General features: G+C 44.2%; 1 protein-coding gene across 1 annotated transcript in view; it reads left to right on the top strand.

The window, feature by feature from the left end:
- The window catches only part of LOC126525782 (uncharacterized), a 39,457-nt gene extending 23,398 nt beyond the window's left edge, over positions 1–16,059 (top strand). The window contains exons 9-15 of the mRNA XM_050173686.3: positions 683–797; positions 1,900–1,972; positions 3,570–3,639; positions 5,548–5,582; positions 7,148–7,220; positions 11,865–12,007; positions 15,909–16,059. Of these exons, the coding sequence (XP_050029643.3) occupies positions 683–797; positions 1,900–1,972; positions 3,570–3,639; positions 5,548–5,582; positions 7,148–7,220; positions 11,865–12,007; positions 15,909–15,954 (555 nt within the window). The 3' untranslated portion in view covers positions 15,955–16,059. The remainder of the gene's footprint in view (positions 1–682; positions 798–1,899; positions 1,973–3,569; positions 3,640–5,547; positions 5,583–7,147; positions 7,221–11,864; positions 12,008–15,908) is intronic.
- Positions 16,060–16,538: the final 479 nt, after the last annotated feature.

Raw genomic sequence — 16,538 nt, 5'->3', positions numbered from 1 at the left:
CGCGGCACAGCGCGTCACTGACGTCATTGATGACGTCAGCGATACGAACTGTCAATCTGGTGTTGCTTGGGCTACGCCGTGTTACCCGAGTTGAGAAAGCCATGGATTCGCCCGTGCGCGCACGCGACTATTGCAGTCACAATCGACGGGTCACCAAAGTAAAAAAAAAAAGAATCAATCTATTGGACTTATTAGGACGAAACTGCGGTAATTATCTGCATATTTTGCTCAGAAGCTCGCAATAAAAAAGAACGTTGTTTACAGCACGCGCGATGCTTTTGCGTGCCATCGTCTGGTACAGCTGTAGCACGCGAGTCACATGCCAGTCACATCCCAAGCATGCCACCAGGGCGGCGCCACCGTCTCGTCGCACGCTCCCTATACATAGTATGCACGTGACGTCACATCCGCTGCGGTCGTCTGCTTTTGCTGCCTTCCGCCATCTTGGGGTACCTTATCAACAGGCGCGCGCATAGACCTATAGGTTCCCCGAGATGGCGCTGCCGTAAACCGGAAGTCGCGGAGTATCATTGAATGACGTACGTGCATACTATGTATACGCCGTGCACATACCGGGCACGCGCCAAAGACACAGCCAACCCACCTAGTGCTTCTTTTTTTCACTCCCATCGTCCGTTGCGCTGAGCACAGCTGTGGTAACGGTCATGCGTTCGCCACGCAGCTTTGCTACGAGCAGTGCCGCATGAGACTGTGGATTAAGAACTGCGGCTGCATTTCCAGTCGCTACGCCTACAGGGATCTGGAAGGAGCGCCCATATGCGCCGAAACTAAAACACGTAAGTATACACGTACGACGATGTTGATGACGTCAGACCATATGGTGCGCACACACTTAAATGGAAATGGCCAAGAATGGAGAGTATCAGGTTGAGTTGCAGAAGATTAAGAGACTTAAGGCCTCGCAGTAAACGAAAGGAAGAAGAGCAGCAAATTGAGGATGAGACTGAACAGTCAGACGCCAATGATGTAACTACTGTGTTTAGTTAAAACGAACAAGAACTTATCTACAGATTGAGAAAGAGAAATAAAATAGTAACGTTAACAATTTAGTCGGCTGGAGTTACAAAGGAAATCTTCTCTGACATTGCATAGCTTCCTTTGCGCGGGCCAAAGTGTGGATTTCCCAAAAGAAAACGCTATAAAAACATTCAAAGGTGTACCTTGCTGGCGCAGTAGAATTTTCAACGCACTTCTCCTCAGGGAGTAAAAGCACCGACAATTCCGTAAGAAAATAATTGTTTTTAACTTCGTTAGAAAAGAGCCATGTACAGTGGAGATGGCCCGAGACCATATCTGATGAATGTAGGTCAGGAAAAGTATGAGGGGGAACAGCGAATTCATGTAAATAAATAAATAAATAAATAAATAAATAAATAAATAAATAAATAAATAAAGCGATTACTCGTGATGTGGGAATTCAAACGTGACATTTTAACACATGCAACAGGCAGCTCTTCCTCTAACGGCTAACAATTTGGCCAATTTTGTGCTTGGAATGTGTGTTTGGCCGCTATAAAGCTATTTGAAAGCATTCCTTTTGTTCCCTTTTATATTAACGAGTGAGTACGTAGCTCGTACATCAATCTACATTGTTTCCTTCTTCTTCAATCAATGATTACTCTTGGCGAGCGGCGTCGATCTTGACATGCAGGTGTGTACCAAGTAGCTTTCTCGATGAACGTTCGTTCTTGAGAAAACTCCTCCGTGGTCAGGCTAGAGATGTAGAATTGTTATGGCCTCTTGAGGTCAAACTGTCTCTGCTCCTCTGCTATGGCGATCACAACGCTCGGCAATGTTGGGAATGTTGACTCGGGAATGTTGTGTAAACATTTGGAAATGTCGTGACTCAACCGCCTGCACTTAACGGCATACACGCAGGACAATGCGCTGAAGTGGACGTGGCACAGAAGTTCACCAAGAAATGCTTGAAGAAGTGCCGCCAGCCTTGCAAGTGAGTCATTTTGACCACATACTGCCATGATACTGTGGTACCGATTATTGTATTAATGCCAATGGCCCTGAGGGTACATGAAATAAATAAATAAATAAATAAATAAATAAATAAATAAATAAATAAATAAATTAGAATGCTTCGGCTCGTAGGCATACGTATTGCCCTTTACGGATATGCGATGTCACCAAAGAGGCGAACAGTAGTAGCGATACCGGTAACTGTCCAACAACAACGCGTTGGAAATGTTCTGATGTTGCGCGGGCGATCTGTAAGCATATAGGAAAAAAAGAACCGTAAGAAATAGAATCGCATCTGGACGATTACGCCGCTGCCAACGCTATTTGTGGCACCAACGAAGTAGAATATGGTTCGTCACTGTGTCGATAGCTCTGTGTGCTCTCTCACTGATGTTTGCCCCACAACATGGCGCCACCGTCGCGACTGCCCACGTTTACGTATCCAGTAACCAGGCGTTCCGTGAAGCGTTTATGGACAAGCCAGAGCCCTCTAGTGGCTTCTGTGCAGGGCCGTCGTCAGTTTTGCACACGTTACAAAAACATCTTACCGATTGCAACTACAATGACTTCTTTCAAAAATGTAATTGATTACTTTTACCATATTACTGCCCCTCGAGAGTGATGAATTATTACTAAAAAAAGTAATGAATTGCATTTACGTTACTCTCAACTTTTTCTGACATTGTACAAATACAGCGAACAGAACGAGCTGACTTGGCTCTTTCAAAGCGTCATGTGCCGTTTTTCACATGTTCTTTATCTTCGTCACACTTCGTTTAACAATTGCTTTTCAAACATTTTTTTTCGGCCATCTACTCACATTTTTTTTTCTTTTGTATGAATACATCTGGGCGCAGCGACACTGAAAACTTGCTCAATGTCAGCGCTGGAGAGCAGGGCTGTATTGTAATGCACGAACTACCTTGTATGCTTAGTGCCGCTTGTCACTCAATGCAGCGATGCTCAGGCTTGGGTCTTTTATGATAGCACAGCGTCTGGTTGTTGTTGCGGGCCTCAGAGGTTGCGCTTCCGACAAGGCTAACGAAAAACTGGCAAGGTAATTCGCATAGTAATTTCCTGGCATCAGCGGGTCCTAAGCGGCAATCGCTATCGAGCCATATATAGTATAGCGTTGGCTCGCTTTGTCGGCTGACATCTGGCGGAGGTGTCAAGATAACGAAGCAAATATTGAACGCCTGGGTTCACCCGACTGCGAGGCTGCTTCGTGGAAGCCCGCAGGCGTTCCATTTTTTTTACTTACTGCCCATTTAGAATGCTCAAAGCTGCGTCACTAATTGTCGGAGCTTGTCTCGTTAATTAGGTAATTTTACGTGTAATTGGTTACGTGGTTGAATTGTAGTGTGCGTTACACAGCAAAAAAGAATAGAAGTAAACGATAAGTTACAAAACTATTAAGGAGTGTAATTTGATTACGAGTATATTTATCTACGTCCAATTCGTCGCGTACAAAGTCTCCCCGTCATGTCGCAGGCGCACGTCCACATTTTCTTTTTGGAGATCTCACCGTCAGCCAGCACTCATCAAGGGACAACTGCTGTTTTTTGTACACATTTCAGAGAAATAACCTACGAAGTGCAAATCACGGCTCAAGGGCAAAAGGAGAGCGCGCAGGAAGAAGAGGAAGTGGTAAGCACAGAAAAAAAGCTTTTGCACCATAAGGTTCTGTGCTAAAGAAATGACACATGAATGTAGAAGTATGATGCTCTATGATGTCCATAGCTTATTTTTTTTTTCGAAGGGCAGGTTACGCTGCCCGGCTCCGTACCTTCGCCGAGACTTCTGACAGGCTACGCTCATAAGTGTCGTCTGCTATGGGAAACGAAAATTATTCTTATCGGTATACGGCAGAGAGCGATTACTGCTGCTATTAAAGCGAAACGTTCTCTACCTATAGCCCAACACGGTTTCGCTTCTGTCAGTCAGTCTGCTGGTCTGTCTGTTGGTTTCTCCGTCGGTCAGTATTTAGAATGATAGGAACGAGAAAAACCGGCTTACACAGCGCGTGATTGATCGGACACGCGGCCCATCAGGGAATAGAGCGATTAATATACCGAAGAAGCTTGAGTATGTAGAAGCTGAAGACTGCGCAACCAGCCATCGCACGATAAATGATAAGCGTAAAGCTAAAATATAGTGAGACAGCAGGCATGGATTAGAGAGCAAAGTGGGATATAGCGGATACTTTAGTTGACAGTAGGAGAGAAAAAAAGTAGAGCTGACCAGGCCGTACAATGCGTAGGTATACATAACCGGTTGCTTATTATATTTACTGATGCCAAGGGAACGGAGGCGCGGTTGAGGGCGGCAGATAATCCGGTGGTGTGATGAAATTAGAAAATCTGCAGGCATAGTGGCAGCTGCCACGAGACAGGAGTTATCTGAGATCGGTGGGAGAGGCGTTCGTCCTGGTGTGGGGGAAAAATAAAATAGGCTGCTGCTGCTGATGATGATGGCCGACAATATAGTGCCAATGATCCCACGTCTATTCGGCCTAATCAAGCATTAAACCACGACATAAAACCTTTACATGTAATGTCAGCTATTAGTACTCTCTAAAGCATGTAGTTCTCTTAATGAACGATAGCTTGATATTCAACGGCTTCATTGATCTTTTTGAACACTGTATATCTGGCTTGCGCGTTGGTCGACTTGGTATATCCCACCGGGTACGTGCCCATACTTGGCGTATCCACTTAATGGGTACATGCGTTGCCGTACATGTGACGTTGCCCGAGAGATTAAAGTCGTGATCTGTGCCATGCATGCGAATAAACATTGTGTGAGGTTACACGTTGCCTGCATAGCCCTGAAAATAAACGCAACTAGACGCATCGCATTTAGTTTCATAGGGCTTAACTAATCCCTTCACGAAAACGTCATTTCACATAGATTCCGCCATCGCATTGTATCTGCTTAATTTTTTTGATATTCAGATATTTTTGTCCCTAATAACTTCCCCCCCCCCCCCCCTTGTCGTCACTCCATGCGGGTTTTGAATTCCTATTGCGTGGCGAATTTCCAATATTCCAGTCGCTTTTCTTTGACGCTGCAAGAGTGACAACGACAGTTGTTCTGACAGGGCAGTAGTAACGCCGGTTCTTCTAAGCGCAAAAAAATATAGGGTTTTACGTGCCAAAACCACTTTCTGATTATGAGGCACGCCGTAGTGGAGGACTCCGGAAATTTCGACCACCTGGGGTTCTTTAACGTGCGCCTAAATTTAAGCACACGGATGTTTTCGCCCTCATCGAAATGCGGCCGCCATGGCCGGGATTCGATCCCGCGACCTCGTGCTCAGCAGCCCAACACCACAGCCACTGAGCAGCCACGGCGGGTCTTCTAAGCGCAGTAGATAGAAAGAATGACGTAACAAAAAAGCGTTTTTTTTTTTTCGCACTGTCTTTGGTAACTAACCTTATTTATAGCGAGTATCTTAATTGTATCGCCAGTATATATTTCGTAGCACTGGATTCCACTGAACAAAATTAAAAGTTCGCAAACATCTCGTCCTAGTAACACACTAAACTGTTTCAGGACTACGAGGAGGCACCTCCGAAGCGTCCGGAAAGGTAAGAGAGTATGCCTGCTCAAGCTAGCGAAAGTACATATGAAACAGAAGTTTCACACACCTGTGACAGAGCGACAGTTATATAATACAGCAGATCGTACATTACAGAGCCTGTCCATCCAGTTTCCGAGTGTAATGCTATAACTCGACGTTATAACTAACAGCGCTCAAGTGACGACACTTATGTTGTCGCTCGTACGTTATACAAAGAATGTGTTCCAGTTTTCGAATGTAATGCTATAGCTTAACGTTACTATAACTAACAGTGCTCAAGTAGATGCACGCGTATGTATGAATTAAATTATTTAAAATCTAGGGAATATCGCTCCGAAACGGCCCGGTAGATGATGAGGGACGCCGAACTTGGGGTGAGGGGCTGCGGATTAATTTTAACTGCATGGGGTTCTTTAACTCGCAGCCAAAGGATCGCACAAACGCGTATTTTGCATTCCGACAAGCATGTAATCGGAAGTCCCTGCGCCTGTACTCCGCGAGTCAACCACCTTTCCATGTTTTCACGTAGTGATGACGAAGCCCAGGCGGGAAGACAGCGAGGCGAAGTCGAACAATAAACTGTAACAGTTTATTAGGCAAACTTGTGCCCGAACACAAAGCGAATACATAGTCGGGTGTTTACATATGTCATCCAGCAGTGTCACGTAAATATAAAGCAATTACTACAGCTGCATGTTCACAGGTTTGGGAATGTGCATATTTATATGCCACAATGATGCTTGTAGCGATGGGTATTATTTTTGTGCAGTCAAAAAAATGTGTTTTCCTTTCTTGTCGGTAGCTGAACTGTCCGCCTTTATGGAATGTATTTTTTTCTTTTTTCTGTGGAAAGGGGGGGGGGGCGGGAACTAGTCCAGCTGTCTGTTTCAGCTTTTTTCCCTTACCTCCCCTATCTCCTTGATGGAAAAAAAATAATAATTATTATTATTATTATTGGCCATTCGTTTTCTTTTTTTTTCTTCATGTCTCATCAATTTATGTATATTTTTTTGCCTTGTCTATCATATTCATTGGCACGGTCCTACAAGCCAACTAAGGCTTAGACCGGCCTGCTTGTGTTGTTTTGTATATTGTGTGGCAAAATATTATTATTATTATTATTATTATTATTATTATTATTATTATTATTATTATTATTATTATTATTATTATTATTAAAAATGCTAACTTGTGGGCGGCGACGAGAGCAAACGAAGTCGGCATGCGTCGGTCGAACGACGCACGTGGTACTTGCCGGTTCATTATTTATGCATCCGTTGGCTAATTTTCTTTTTTCGTCGCAGCGCTGGCGAACAGATATGCATTCTAGAAAGTGCTACAATTCGCCTCGTAACTTGCGCGGAAGCTGATGCGACGCGTCCCGCCATTCTAGAAAGGGTGAAAACGTTTTAGGACACGTTCGTTATCTGCTAGCGCGTCGTTTCGCGATAAAAAAAGAAAAAGCGATAACAAAGCGGATACTGCCAAAGCGCCCAATCGAAACATGAAACACACGCACGTGGTAATATATTTAATTTTTCTTTTTTTTTTTTTGGTTGGTCTCTGGTGCAGCCAATTGTTCACCATAAACCTCCTCTTCGCCAGCGAGAAACATACCATCCTGCAGCACTTAAAAAAGTTTACGGTAAGTTCTCCGAGCCGTTACCTGTTCTTTGTCGAGTATTGGGCTTTCTGCAAAGGCAGTGACTACAGTGACGGGGCCCGTCACTTTAACAACAACACTGTAGCGACGGGGCCGTCACTATAACGATGTCGGTATTCGGGGTATTGGGGGTGAGGACTTACGGGGTCGCCATCTGTCGGAAGCGCCTCACTTGCGTAGTCTGAGGGATAACGCGGCGCGCTCTGCATAGGTTTGGCTATCGGCGCTAAATAAACGTACTATGCGGGAGCTCTCCTGGACATTGTTGCCTACTCCAGGGTAGCGTATCGTACTGCTGCCGAGTAGTAGCGGCGTCTGCCTATCGATCAGCTCGACCGACGTTACTTATTGGGTAGCGTGGCGTTGCCGGCGGGCTGCAGGCATCCGGTAGACCATGGCGACCAAGCAAGGGCGAGACGATTTTCTAGTGCGAAACTCGCACGATTTATTCAAATGATATCATGAGAAGCCAACGAACACTGACACCAAGGACAACATAGGGGAAATTATTTGTGCTTAATAAATGAAATAAAGAAACGATAAATTAATGGAAATTAAAGTGGATGAAAGTGAGGCTCACACCACAACGACTGGTGTGAGCCTCTCCTCTTGTCCGTTGTGTTTTTGACTGTTTTTTTCGTTCATGAAAGGAAGAAGTCGTCCCGTCTCCCGGAATTGTAGACGCCTGTCTTCCTCTTCTCCGCTTTGCGGGTTCGTGGAAGTTCTCTTCTAGGTCCAATTCGAGGAATGGGCCTCTAAACTCGCGCACACACACAAAAGAGGCTGTACACTGCGGGGCTTCCGGCAGACAGCCACACTCGAAATGGTCATGGCGAAATAGAAAGCCACGCTTCATTTCGACGAGGCCTGGTAAAAGGTCCGGTGAGAGAAAGTTCTTTCTGCACGTGGATCAGGACGCCCACAATAGCAGGCGAAGTCACGCCTCGTTTCGACGAGGCAGGGTGAGAGGGTCGGTTGAAATTCCTTTCGCCACGTGGTCTCAGACGCCAACCCTAACAACATGTTTGCAAGCACTCTCGAAATGACAGAAGCATCTTACCTTTAAAATATTAATATTGGACAAACACAACGCACAGAATCGTTCCCAGACGCTATCTCTTTACCTTCTATGTACGGTAAGCTGGGACACAGCGCGTGGTCGCCGCGATCGATTCCCCCGAACCGGTTTCTTGCGTTAAAGGTAGCAATCGCTGAGAGAAAACTATGTGAAATGTGTTCTGATAGTGGGCCGTCTGTGTAACCAAATGGAGCATCACAGAATGAAGCTTAAATGCAGCGATCGCGCGGGTTCGCGGTGACCGACTGCGCGTCTGCATGCATGTCCGCACACAATGTTTCGCTTTCGCTGCGAGAGCGTTTTCGAACCGTGCCGTGAGCTTTATGCCGCATGCAGTATATGAGCATTTGACCGTACGCAAGCAACCATTGTTGCATGTACACTATCAGAGCTGTTCAAAAATATTTTCGTTATAGCTAGGGACTTCGACGTCTATACGGCGACTTGTGCTGTGCCGTCGTAATGATTCGGTGTTTTCTTTTTCTTTTCTTCGAAAGTCTTCGCAGCTTCAATATCATTATTTCTCAAGTTGCATCGCACTGGATGCTTATCGGTCTTCTAAGCGAGCAATTACCCGCTGCTTATTTTTCTTAATCCAGTACAGTATTCATTGTCTGGTGCTACACAAGCATCAACATATGCCATGCCTTTTTTTTTAATGCGCTTTGTACCGTTCCCTTTCCATTCCAGTAAACTTTCTTTCTTTATTATCATCATCATAGGTGTTACAGTGCATACGCAAAAGACTGCTGGACCCAATAGCCGCAGGCTAGTGGGTCCAGCCTGCAAGCGAAATATAATACACATTCGGTACAAGCATAAGGGGATCAATGCATAAGATGAATGCAACACATTAGCGCATTAAAAACAGAAAAAAAGAGAATTTTTTACAGCATGCATAAATATTATCACCATTTACATAAATTATCAAACCGCAAAAAAGAGAACGCCAAGCAAGAATACAGGCACCAAATCAATGGTTTATAGCTAATAAATAAGATTGTAGTGCTTTGCCGAAATTTTGTGCTTTTTTTTTTTGGAGGGTATGTTATTCCAGCCGACAATATAATTACTAATATGAATGAGATCGTTCAAGTGCCTGAGGAGTTCTATAGAGATTTATACAGTACCAGTGGCACCCACGACGATAATGGAAGACAGAATAGTCTAGAGGAATTTGAAATCCCACAAGTAACGCCGGAAGAAGTAAAGAAAGCCTTGGGAGCTATGAAAAGGGGGAAGGCAGCTGGGGAAGATCAGGTAACAGCAGATTTGTTGAAGGATGGTGGACAGATTACTTTGGAAAAACTGGCCACCATATATACGCAATGCCTCATGACTTCGAGCGTACCGGAATCTTGGAAGAACACTAACATAATCCTAATACATAAGAAAAGGGACGCCAAAGACTTGAAAAATTATAGACCGATCAGTTTACTGTCCATTGCCTACAAAGTATTTACTAAGGAAATTGCAAATAGAATCAGGCCCACCTTAGACTTCCATCAACCAAAGGACCAGGCAGGATTCCGTAAAGGCTACTCAACAATAGATCATATTCACACTATCAATGAGGTGATAGAGAAATGTGCGGAATATAACCAACCCTTATATATAACTTTCATTGATTACGAGAAAGCGTTTGATTCAGTCGAAACCTCAGCAGTCATGGAGGCATTAGGGAATCAGGGCGTAGACAAGCCGTATATGTAAATATACTGAAAGATATCTATAGCGCCTCCACAGCCACTGTAGTCCTCCATAAAGAAAGCAACAAAATCCCAATAAAGAAAGGCGTCAGGCAGGGAGACACGATCTCTCCATGCTATTCACAGCGTGTTTACAGGAGGTATCCGGAGACCTGGATTGGGAAGAATTGAGGATAAGAGTTAATGGAGAATAGCTTAGTAACTCGCGATTCGCTGATGATATTGCCTTTCTTAGTAACTCAGGGGACCAACAGCAATGCATGCTCACTGACCTGGAGAGGCAAAGCCGAAGGGTGGATCTAAAAATTAATCTCCAGAAAACTAAAGTAATGTTTAACAGTCTCGGAAGAAAACAGCAGTTTACGATAGGTCGCGAGCCACTGTAAGTAGTAAGGGAATACATCTACTTAGGACAGGTAGTGACTGCGGATCCGGATCATGAGACTGAAATAATCAGAAGAATAAGGATGGGCTGGGGTGCGTTTGGCAGGCATTTTCAGGTCATGAACAGCAGGTTGCCATTATGCCTCAAGAGAAAAATGTATAACAGCTGTGTCTTACCAGTACTCACGCACGGGGCAGAAACCTGGAGGCTTACGAAAAGGGTTCTACTTAAATTGAGGACGACGCAACGAGCTATGGAAAGAAGAATGATAGGTGTAACGTTAAGGGATAAGAAAACAGCAGATTGGGTGAGGGAACAAACGCGAGTTAATGACATCTACGTTAATGAAATATACGTTGACGTCCTTGCTTGTATTGTTCAACTACAAGGAAGAGAACCACTAGACTAAGCTATAGGGTTACGACTATAGGGCTACATGTATTTTTCTCTCAGGAACCGGAACAAAAGCCGTGTATTCCCACTGCGTTTAAAGCCAGCACAACAGGCAGTCACGTGTATACCCTGACTGAGATTGGGCCTGTATTTGATACGCTCGGGGGGTATACAGTGTGCTTGACCGAACACTTTCGAAAATTGTTAAAGGTTGCCTGTGGCAGACAGCACAATTCTAGTTCATGAGCTGATCTACCAAAAGAGGCGGCCATTACTTGCACAAGAAATTGAAATGCATAATCGACTAATTAACAAATAGTGACTAATTACGTTTTTAACTAATTACCTTACGGCCCATTTGCAATTTCCGCATTCTATGCGTGGAGTTCGTAAGGCGGATCCACTTGGAACGAATTCTTAGGATGACACCAGCTTCGAAGTTTATTCCATGTACTTTTGTGCTTGAATGCATGAAACGACGTCTTGTGAATAATTAACTGGAGCGCCAACGCATTTCCCTGCGAAGTTTAGCAATTAATATATCGAAACTAGTGCCATCCTGAGAATCTTTTCTAAGTGGATCAGACTTGCAAACTCCACGGCTAGAATTTGTAAATTGCATTATGCGCCACAAGGTATTTAGGTCAGAAGTTAATTAGTGAACTTTTGTTAATTCGTCGATTTTGCATTTCATATTTATGTGCAAGCAATTCCCGCCTCTTCGAGTAGACCAGTTAGTGAACTAGAATTGTGCCATCTGCCACATGCAAGCTTTGAAAAAAAATTTGAGATTGTTGGCTGGAACACCCGGTATATATTCGCTCAAGCGATGCATCACTGGCGGGGTAATAAAGACGGCTGTGCATCCAAACTGCACGTTGCTATTAAATCTATGCACAGACTTATGTCAGCTTTTAGCTGACTTACCTAAATTCACAAACATTATTATTCGACTAAATAATTCACTAAAAGACCAATTAATCGGATAAAATTTGTCAATCGATGTGAAGCCCGACTTACTACACATTTCAAATCCTTTGTCGCCCTCTTCTGACGTGCAGTTCATCGAGGTGTTCGGCTACCTTGGCGGCTACGTGGGCATCTGGTTGGGCATGTCCTTCTTCTCTCTCCTCGACTCGCTCATCCTCTACATCCAGGACAGACAGCTGAAGAAGCTCGACGAGAACAGAATTCGCCCCATAGAGTGAGCGCACAACGCTGTGCATGACGGGGTTGCGTGACGTCAACACTCTTAAGCAAAATTACACCCTTTTGCCACACAACGATAATCGTCATCTGTCTTGTCCGCATTTCCTTTCTTTAACGCGGCGAGCCCGGTACTTCCAAGTCACGAACGGCATGTGCATTATCAGCATGACAGAGCATTCTCGACAGGAAAGTAGCGAGTGCAGCGTTTTCGCGGAAGGAAGCGCAAGCAAGACAGATGACGATTATTGTTGTGTGGCAAATATACACCCCAAAGGGTGTGTATTTGCTTAAAAGTGAAGGAAAAAAGGTGTGCTGGTGACTCCATTTTTTTCTTTGCGAATAATTCACACATTAACTCATTTCACGATGGAGTTAGTTCGATGGGCTTGTATTCAGCTTCCATCGGGGGAGCATATACTATCGAAAATGGTGTAACCTCTATGGACGAAGGGAGACCTGCGAGGACAACGGGACAGAGCGCCATTTAACTACTTTATTTTTACAGAAGACACGTATATATATACGCCCTCAGTCGGCGCCTGTGCAACAAGCACGCTCAAGTATCAAGTGCGGCAAGATAAGGACCTCTCAACAAACTTTCTCTGACTTATCTGAGTTTCTCTGAAAGTTTGTTGAAAGGTCCTTATCTTGCCGCACTCGATGCTTGAGTGTGCTTGCTGCACAGGCGCCGACTGAGGGCATATATGTACGTGTCTTATGTAAAAATAAAGTAGTTATGAGTGGCGCTCTGTTCCGTTGTCCTCGCATGCGTGCTGTGTGTTGTTTTTTGGCGCCTTAACTATAGGCATAATGAATAAAAACCAACTTGCCCAGCGAGAAATTATCTTAAGAACAAAGGGAAAGCTGCCGATTGCTTTTTCTTCTTTTTTTTCTGTTTGCGAGAGCAACTAGGTGTCCCAAGTTCCACATCTTGTTTCGAGTGTTTTGATAGGTACTCGATGTCAGGTTTACTGTGCTTGCAGTAAAAGTTTGTCGGGGAGTACAAACACTCTTAACATGTCCTAAAAAACGGAACAACGCTTACTCCTGCAGTAGGGGCTGCCAGTGCTTCCATTGTTCTCACTATTTTCGAGAGTCTTCGCATACGTACTCCACAACGCAGTTCGTGCACGGAGATTGGGGCTTTCTATACTGGAGGAGTAAATACTCTCGAAAGTGGAGGAAAATAAGGTAAAGCCACTTAATCCTGCAAAAAGGGGTAGTCTGTACTCCATTTGTTTTCGTAGTGTACACTCTAACAAAAGTTTACACTCTTTGGGGTGTATATCTGCCAGACGACAATAATCGTCATCTGCCTTGCTTGCGTTTCCTTTCTTGAAAACGCCGCGCCCGCTACTTTCCTGTCGGCAATGCTATGTCATGCTGATAACGCGCATGCCGTTCGTTACTGAGAAGTACCGGGCTCGCAGCGTTAAACAAATGCGGACAAGACAGATGACGTTTATTGTTGTGTGGCACGATACGACTCAAAGAGCGTAAATTTTTCTTCGAGTGTAGGTCGCTGTTATTCGATGCCTGCATCCCTACACTCTAAAAAAAGTTTACACCTTTTGGGGTGTATATTTGTCACGCAACAATAATCGTCATCTGTCTTCTTTGCGTTCCCTTTCTTGTAAACGCTGCTCTTGCTACTTCCCTGTTGAGAATGCTCTGTCGTGCTGATAACGCGCACGCCGTTTGTGACTTGGAGGTACCGGGCTCGCAGCGTTAAAGAAAGGAAATGCGGGCAAGACACATATTATTGTTGTGTGGCAAGATACGACCCAAAGGGTGTAATTTTGTTTAAGAGTGTACCCACTATGGTGATAATAGGACCGGAAAAATATAATGATTCTATTCCACTGCCCTTCCCTATCGCTTTTCGTCAGTGGTCTGAGCTGTGCTTCAGCCGCGTTATCACTGGTATCAGCCAGCCACGAATGCTAGACCGACCTTGCATAGTTTCATTCTAATACAATATTCTATGTGATTCTTCTTTTTTTTTTTCGTGCCAAAACCACTTTCTGATTATGAGGCACGCCGTTGTGGAAGACTCCGGAAATTTCGAACACCTGGGGTTCTTTAACGTGCACCTAAATCTATGTACCCGGGTATGATCGCATTTCGCCCCCATCGAAATGCGGCCGTCGTGGCCGGGATTCGATCCCATGACCTCGTGCTCAGCAGCCCAACACCACAGCCACTGGGCAACCACGGCAATTCTATGTGATTGTGGACAAAGAACCGTCCATGGATTCCGAAACACCAAATAAATATTTTGGCTTGGTCAATGATCTTAATTTATTTCCCTCCTTTGTAAGAAAGATGCAACCTGACCAGATGAGCTTTCGTCGAACTCTTTGACTAATACCGTATTAGTAGCATGGTTTACGACGGCAAGCCGACCGTTTCGTGCAAGCTTTACGATGGTCTATAATCTTTTCAAATGCTTCGTCTAAACTCTGAGAAATATTTCCACCCTTATGAGCTCATCTTGTTTGGCCCAATCAATAATCTTCATCAATCCTGCGTGTCTTTCCTTTCCTCCGACGCTGCGCATCCGCTGACAAGAAAGTGACGAACGCAGAGTGGTAAAAAAAATTCACGCGATATGAACGGCGGATATTAATGGAGCACATGATAATTGACAATGAGGGTAAAACAGTTTATTTTCTATGAGTGTAGACATATGTGCACCTATTTTGACTCTATCCCTGTTTACTCTGACTGGGCCATCGTAAGACAACTAACACTGCATTCTTGCACAGTGAAGAAACGGATTAGGTTTAATAGCTACGTGTTTCACTTCATATCTTCAGCCCACATTTCTCGGTACTTGTGCTATAGGCGATTAACTTCTCGTAAGATTTTTAGACGTTCAGTAAGGGGTGATTTGAATTCTCAAATTAGATGATGCTTCTAGAGTCATCGATTATAAACGTTGATTAGTAAATTTTGGGTATTTAGTCATCGCATAGGCGATGAATTATCGCGCGATTTGTGACGTCATCCCCTGCTATAAAATATGTTAAGTGTGGATGTTCGAAGAGCGAAATTTCGGAACCAAGTCGAATGCCATTATTCGATGAAAATAGAATCGCATAAATAACAGTTGTGATTTCCACGTAAAAAGGAATGTGAAGGTTCTTTAAAATGTGTTTGACAACGAAATACTAATTAGCGTTGTTTGATGCATCCGATGATATTAACACCTGCATTTCAGGTCAATGGAGAAGCTTGTAATTGAGGAACACGATCGTATATTGTGCGTCGCAATGTTATTCACCATAATAAAACAATTAAACACCAGGTCAGCAGATGTGCTTAGCAAAACGTAATGCTTGTTGTAGGATTTCAGTGCAGCACTACAACAACACATGCAATACGAAAGGAATCCGAGAGTGGTGAGGTTGGCCAAGTAATAAATTGATTTACCCAAATCAAGACAGCAAATTCGCAGGCGGCCGCAGCCGAGACGCACTCACTTACCCACTGGAAACTATTGTGCACAAACTATATTAACGCACCTGTAAATAATACGAACTGACTCAGAAAGTGATTTTGCTTTTTAACTGCCTTTGCGTGTCAGAAGAATATTGAAAAGTCAAGAACGTTTGACAACTTCGAACAGTGAAATCTCGAGTCAAATACAAATCGAATAACAAAATCAGTTCAATTTGTAGTCAAAATTTTACGTATTCGCACACCCGTAATGTTTCCCAAAAGTTAGGTCATCTCTAATACCTAATCTTTATTAAATCAGTGACAGTCGTCCCAGAAACACGCGATATAGAGTTTTTTTGTCATCCGTAAGCTTCAGGTCGACGTTCGCCGTGCCTCGTTTGCGGCTCGCAACCGGAGACGAACGCTCTCTTTCGCTTTTTTCTCTTTTGCAGGGTGGCCAGTCTAAGCAACGTTACATCCAGGCGATCCGGTTACTGATAATGCCGACGTTGCGCATTTCCGACCAAGAATACGGACAAAAGAATGCACCGAGAAGTGCTGCGGCTGCTATCCTCATAAACATAACATTTTGGATTTGTTTAACCTGACTCTCTCTCTCTCTGTGCCTCTCTCTGTCTCTGTCGGATTTCAGCGTTGCGGGGTTGTCGCTAGTGGCAGGTCGCATTCATTCATCCGACGAGCGACGCTGTTATCCTCTAGTTGGTCGACATCTTTCGCAACCTCGCCCTCACGAAAAAAATACATTCTTACATACATTCTTTGGTGTCACACATACAACATACAGCACAGCATTCATTTCAATAAAGAACAAGCCCAACACAAGCTTCCAAACCACATAATTGATAATAGGGGCTCCTTCTAACAATGCAAAGCGTCGAAACACTGGGGTTTAGACCTATCGGAAGTTTCTCTGACGTTGGTGTTGTCTTCCCTTCAATCGCTGAGTAGCCGACGTGACATAGCACTGTCCTTGCTCCATAGCTGTGTTCACCAAACGAAGCCGTCAAACTTGCCACTGGAACGCGCGTCTTGCACATCACGACGACTTTGTAATGATTTAA

This window comes from Dermacentor andersoni, chromosome 8 (genome assembly GCF_023375885.2).
Source record: "Dermacentor andersoni chromosome 8, qqDerAnde1_hic_scaffold, whole genome shotgun sequence".
Taxonomy (NCBI): Eukaryota; Metazoa; Arthropoda; class Arachnida; order Ixodida; family Ixodidae; genus Dermacentor; species Dermacentor andersoni.
The sequence above is the reverse complement of the archived record's forward strand: the minus strand, read 5'-3'. Positions and strand labels throughout refer to the sequence as shown.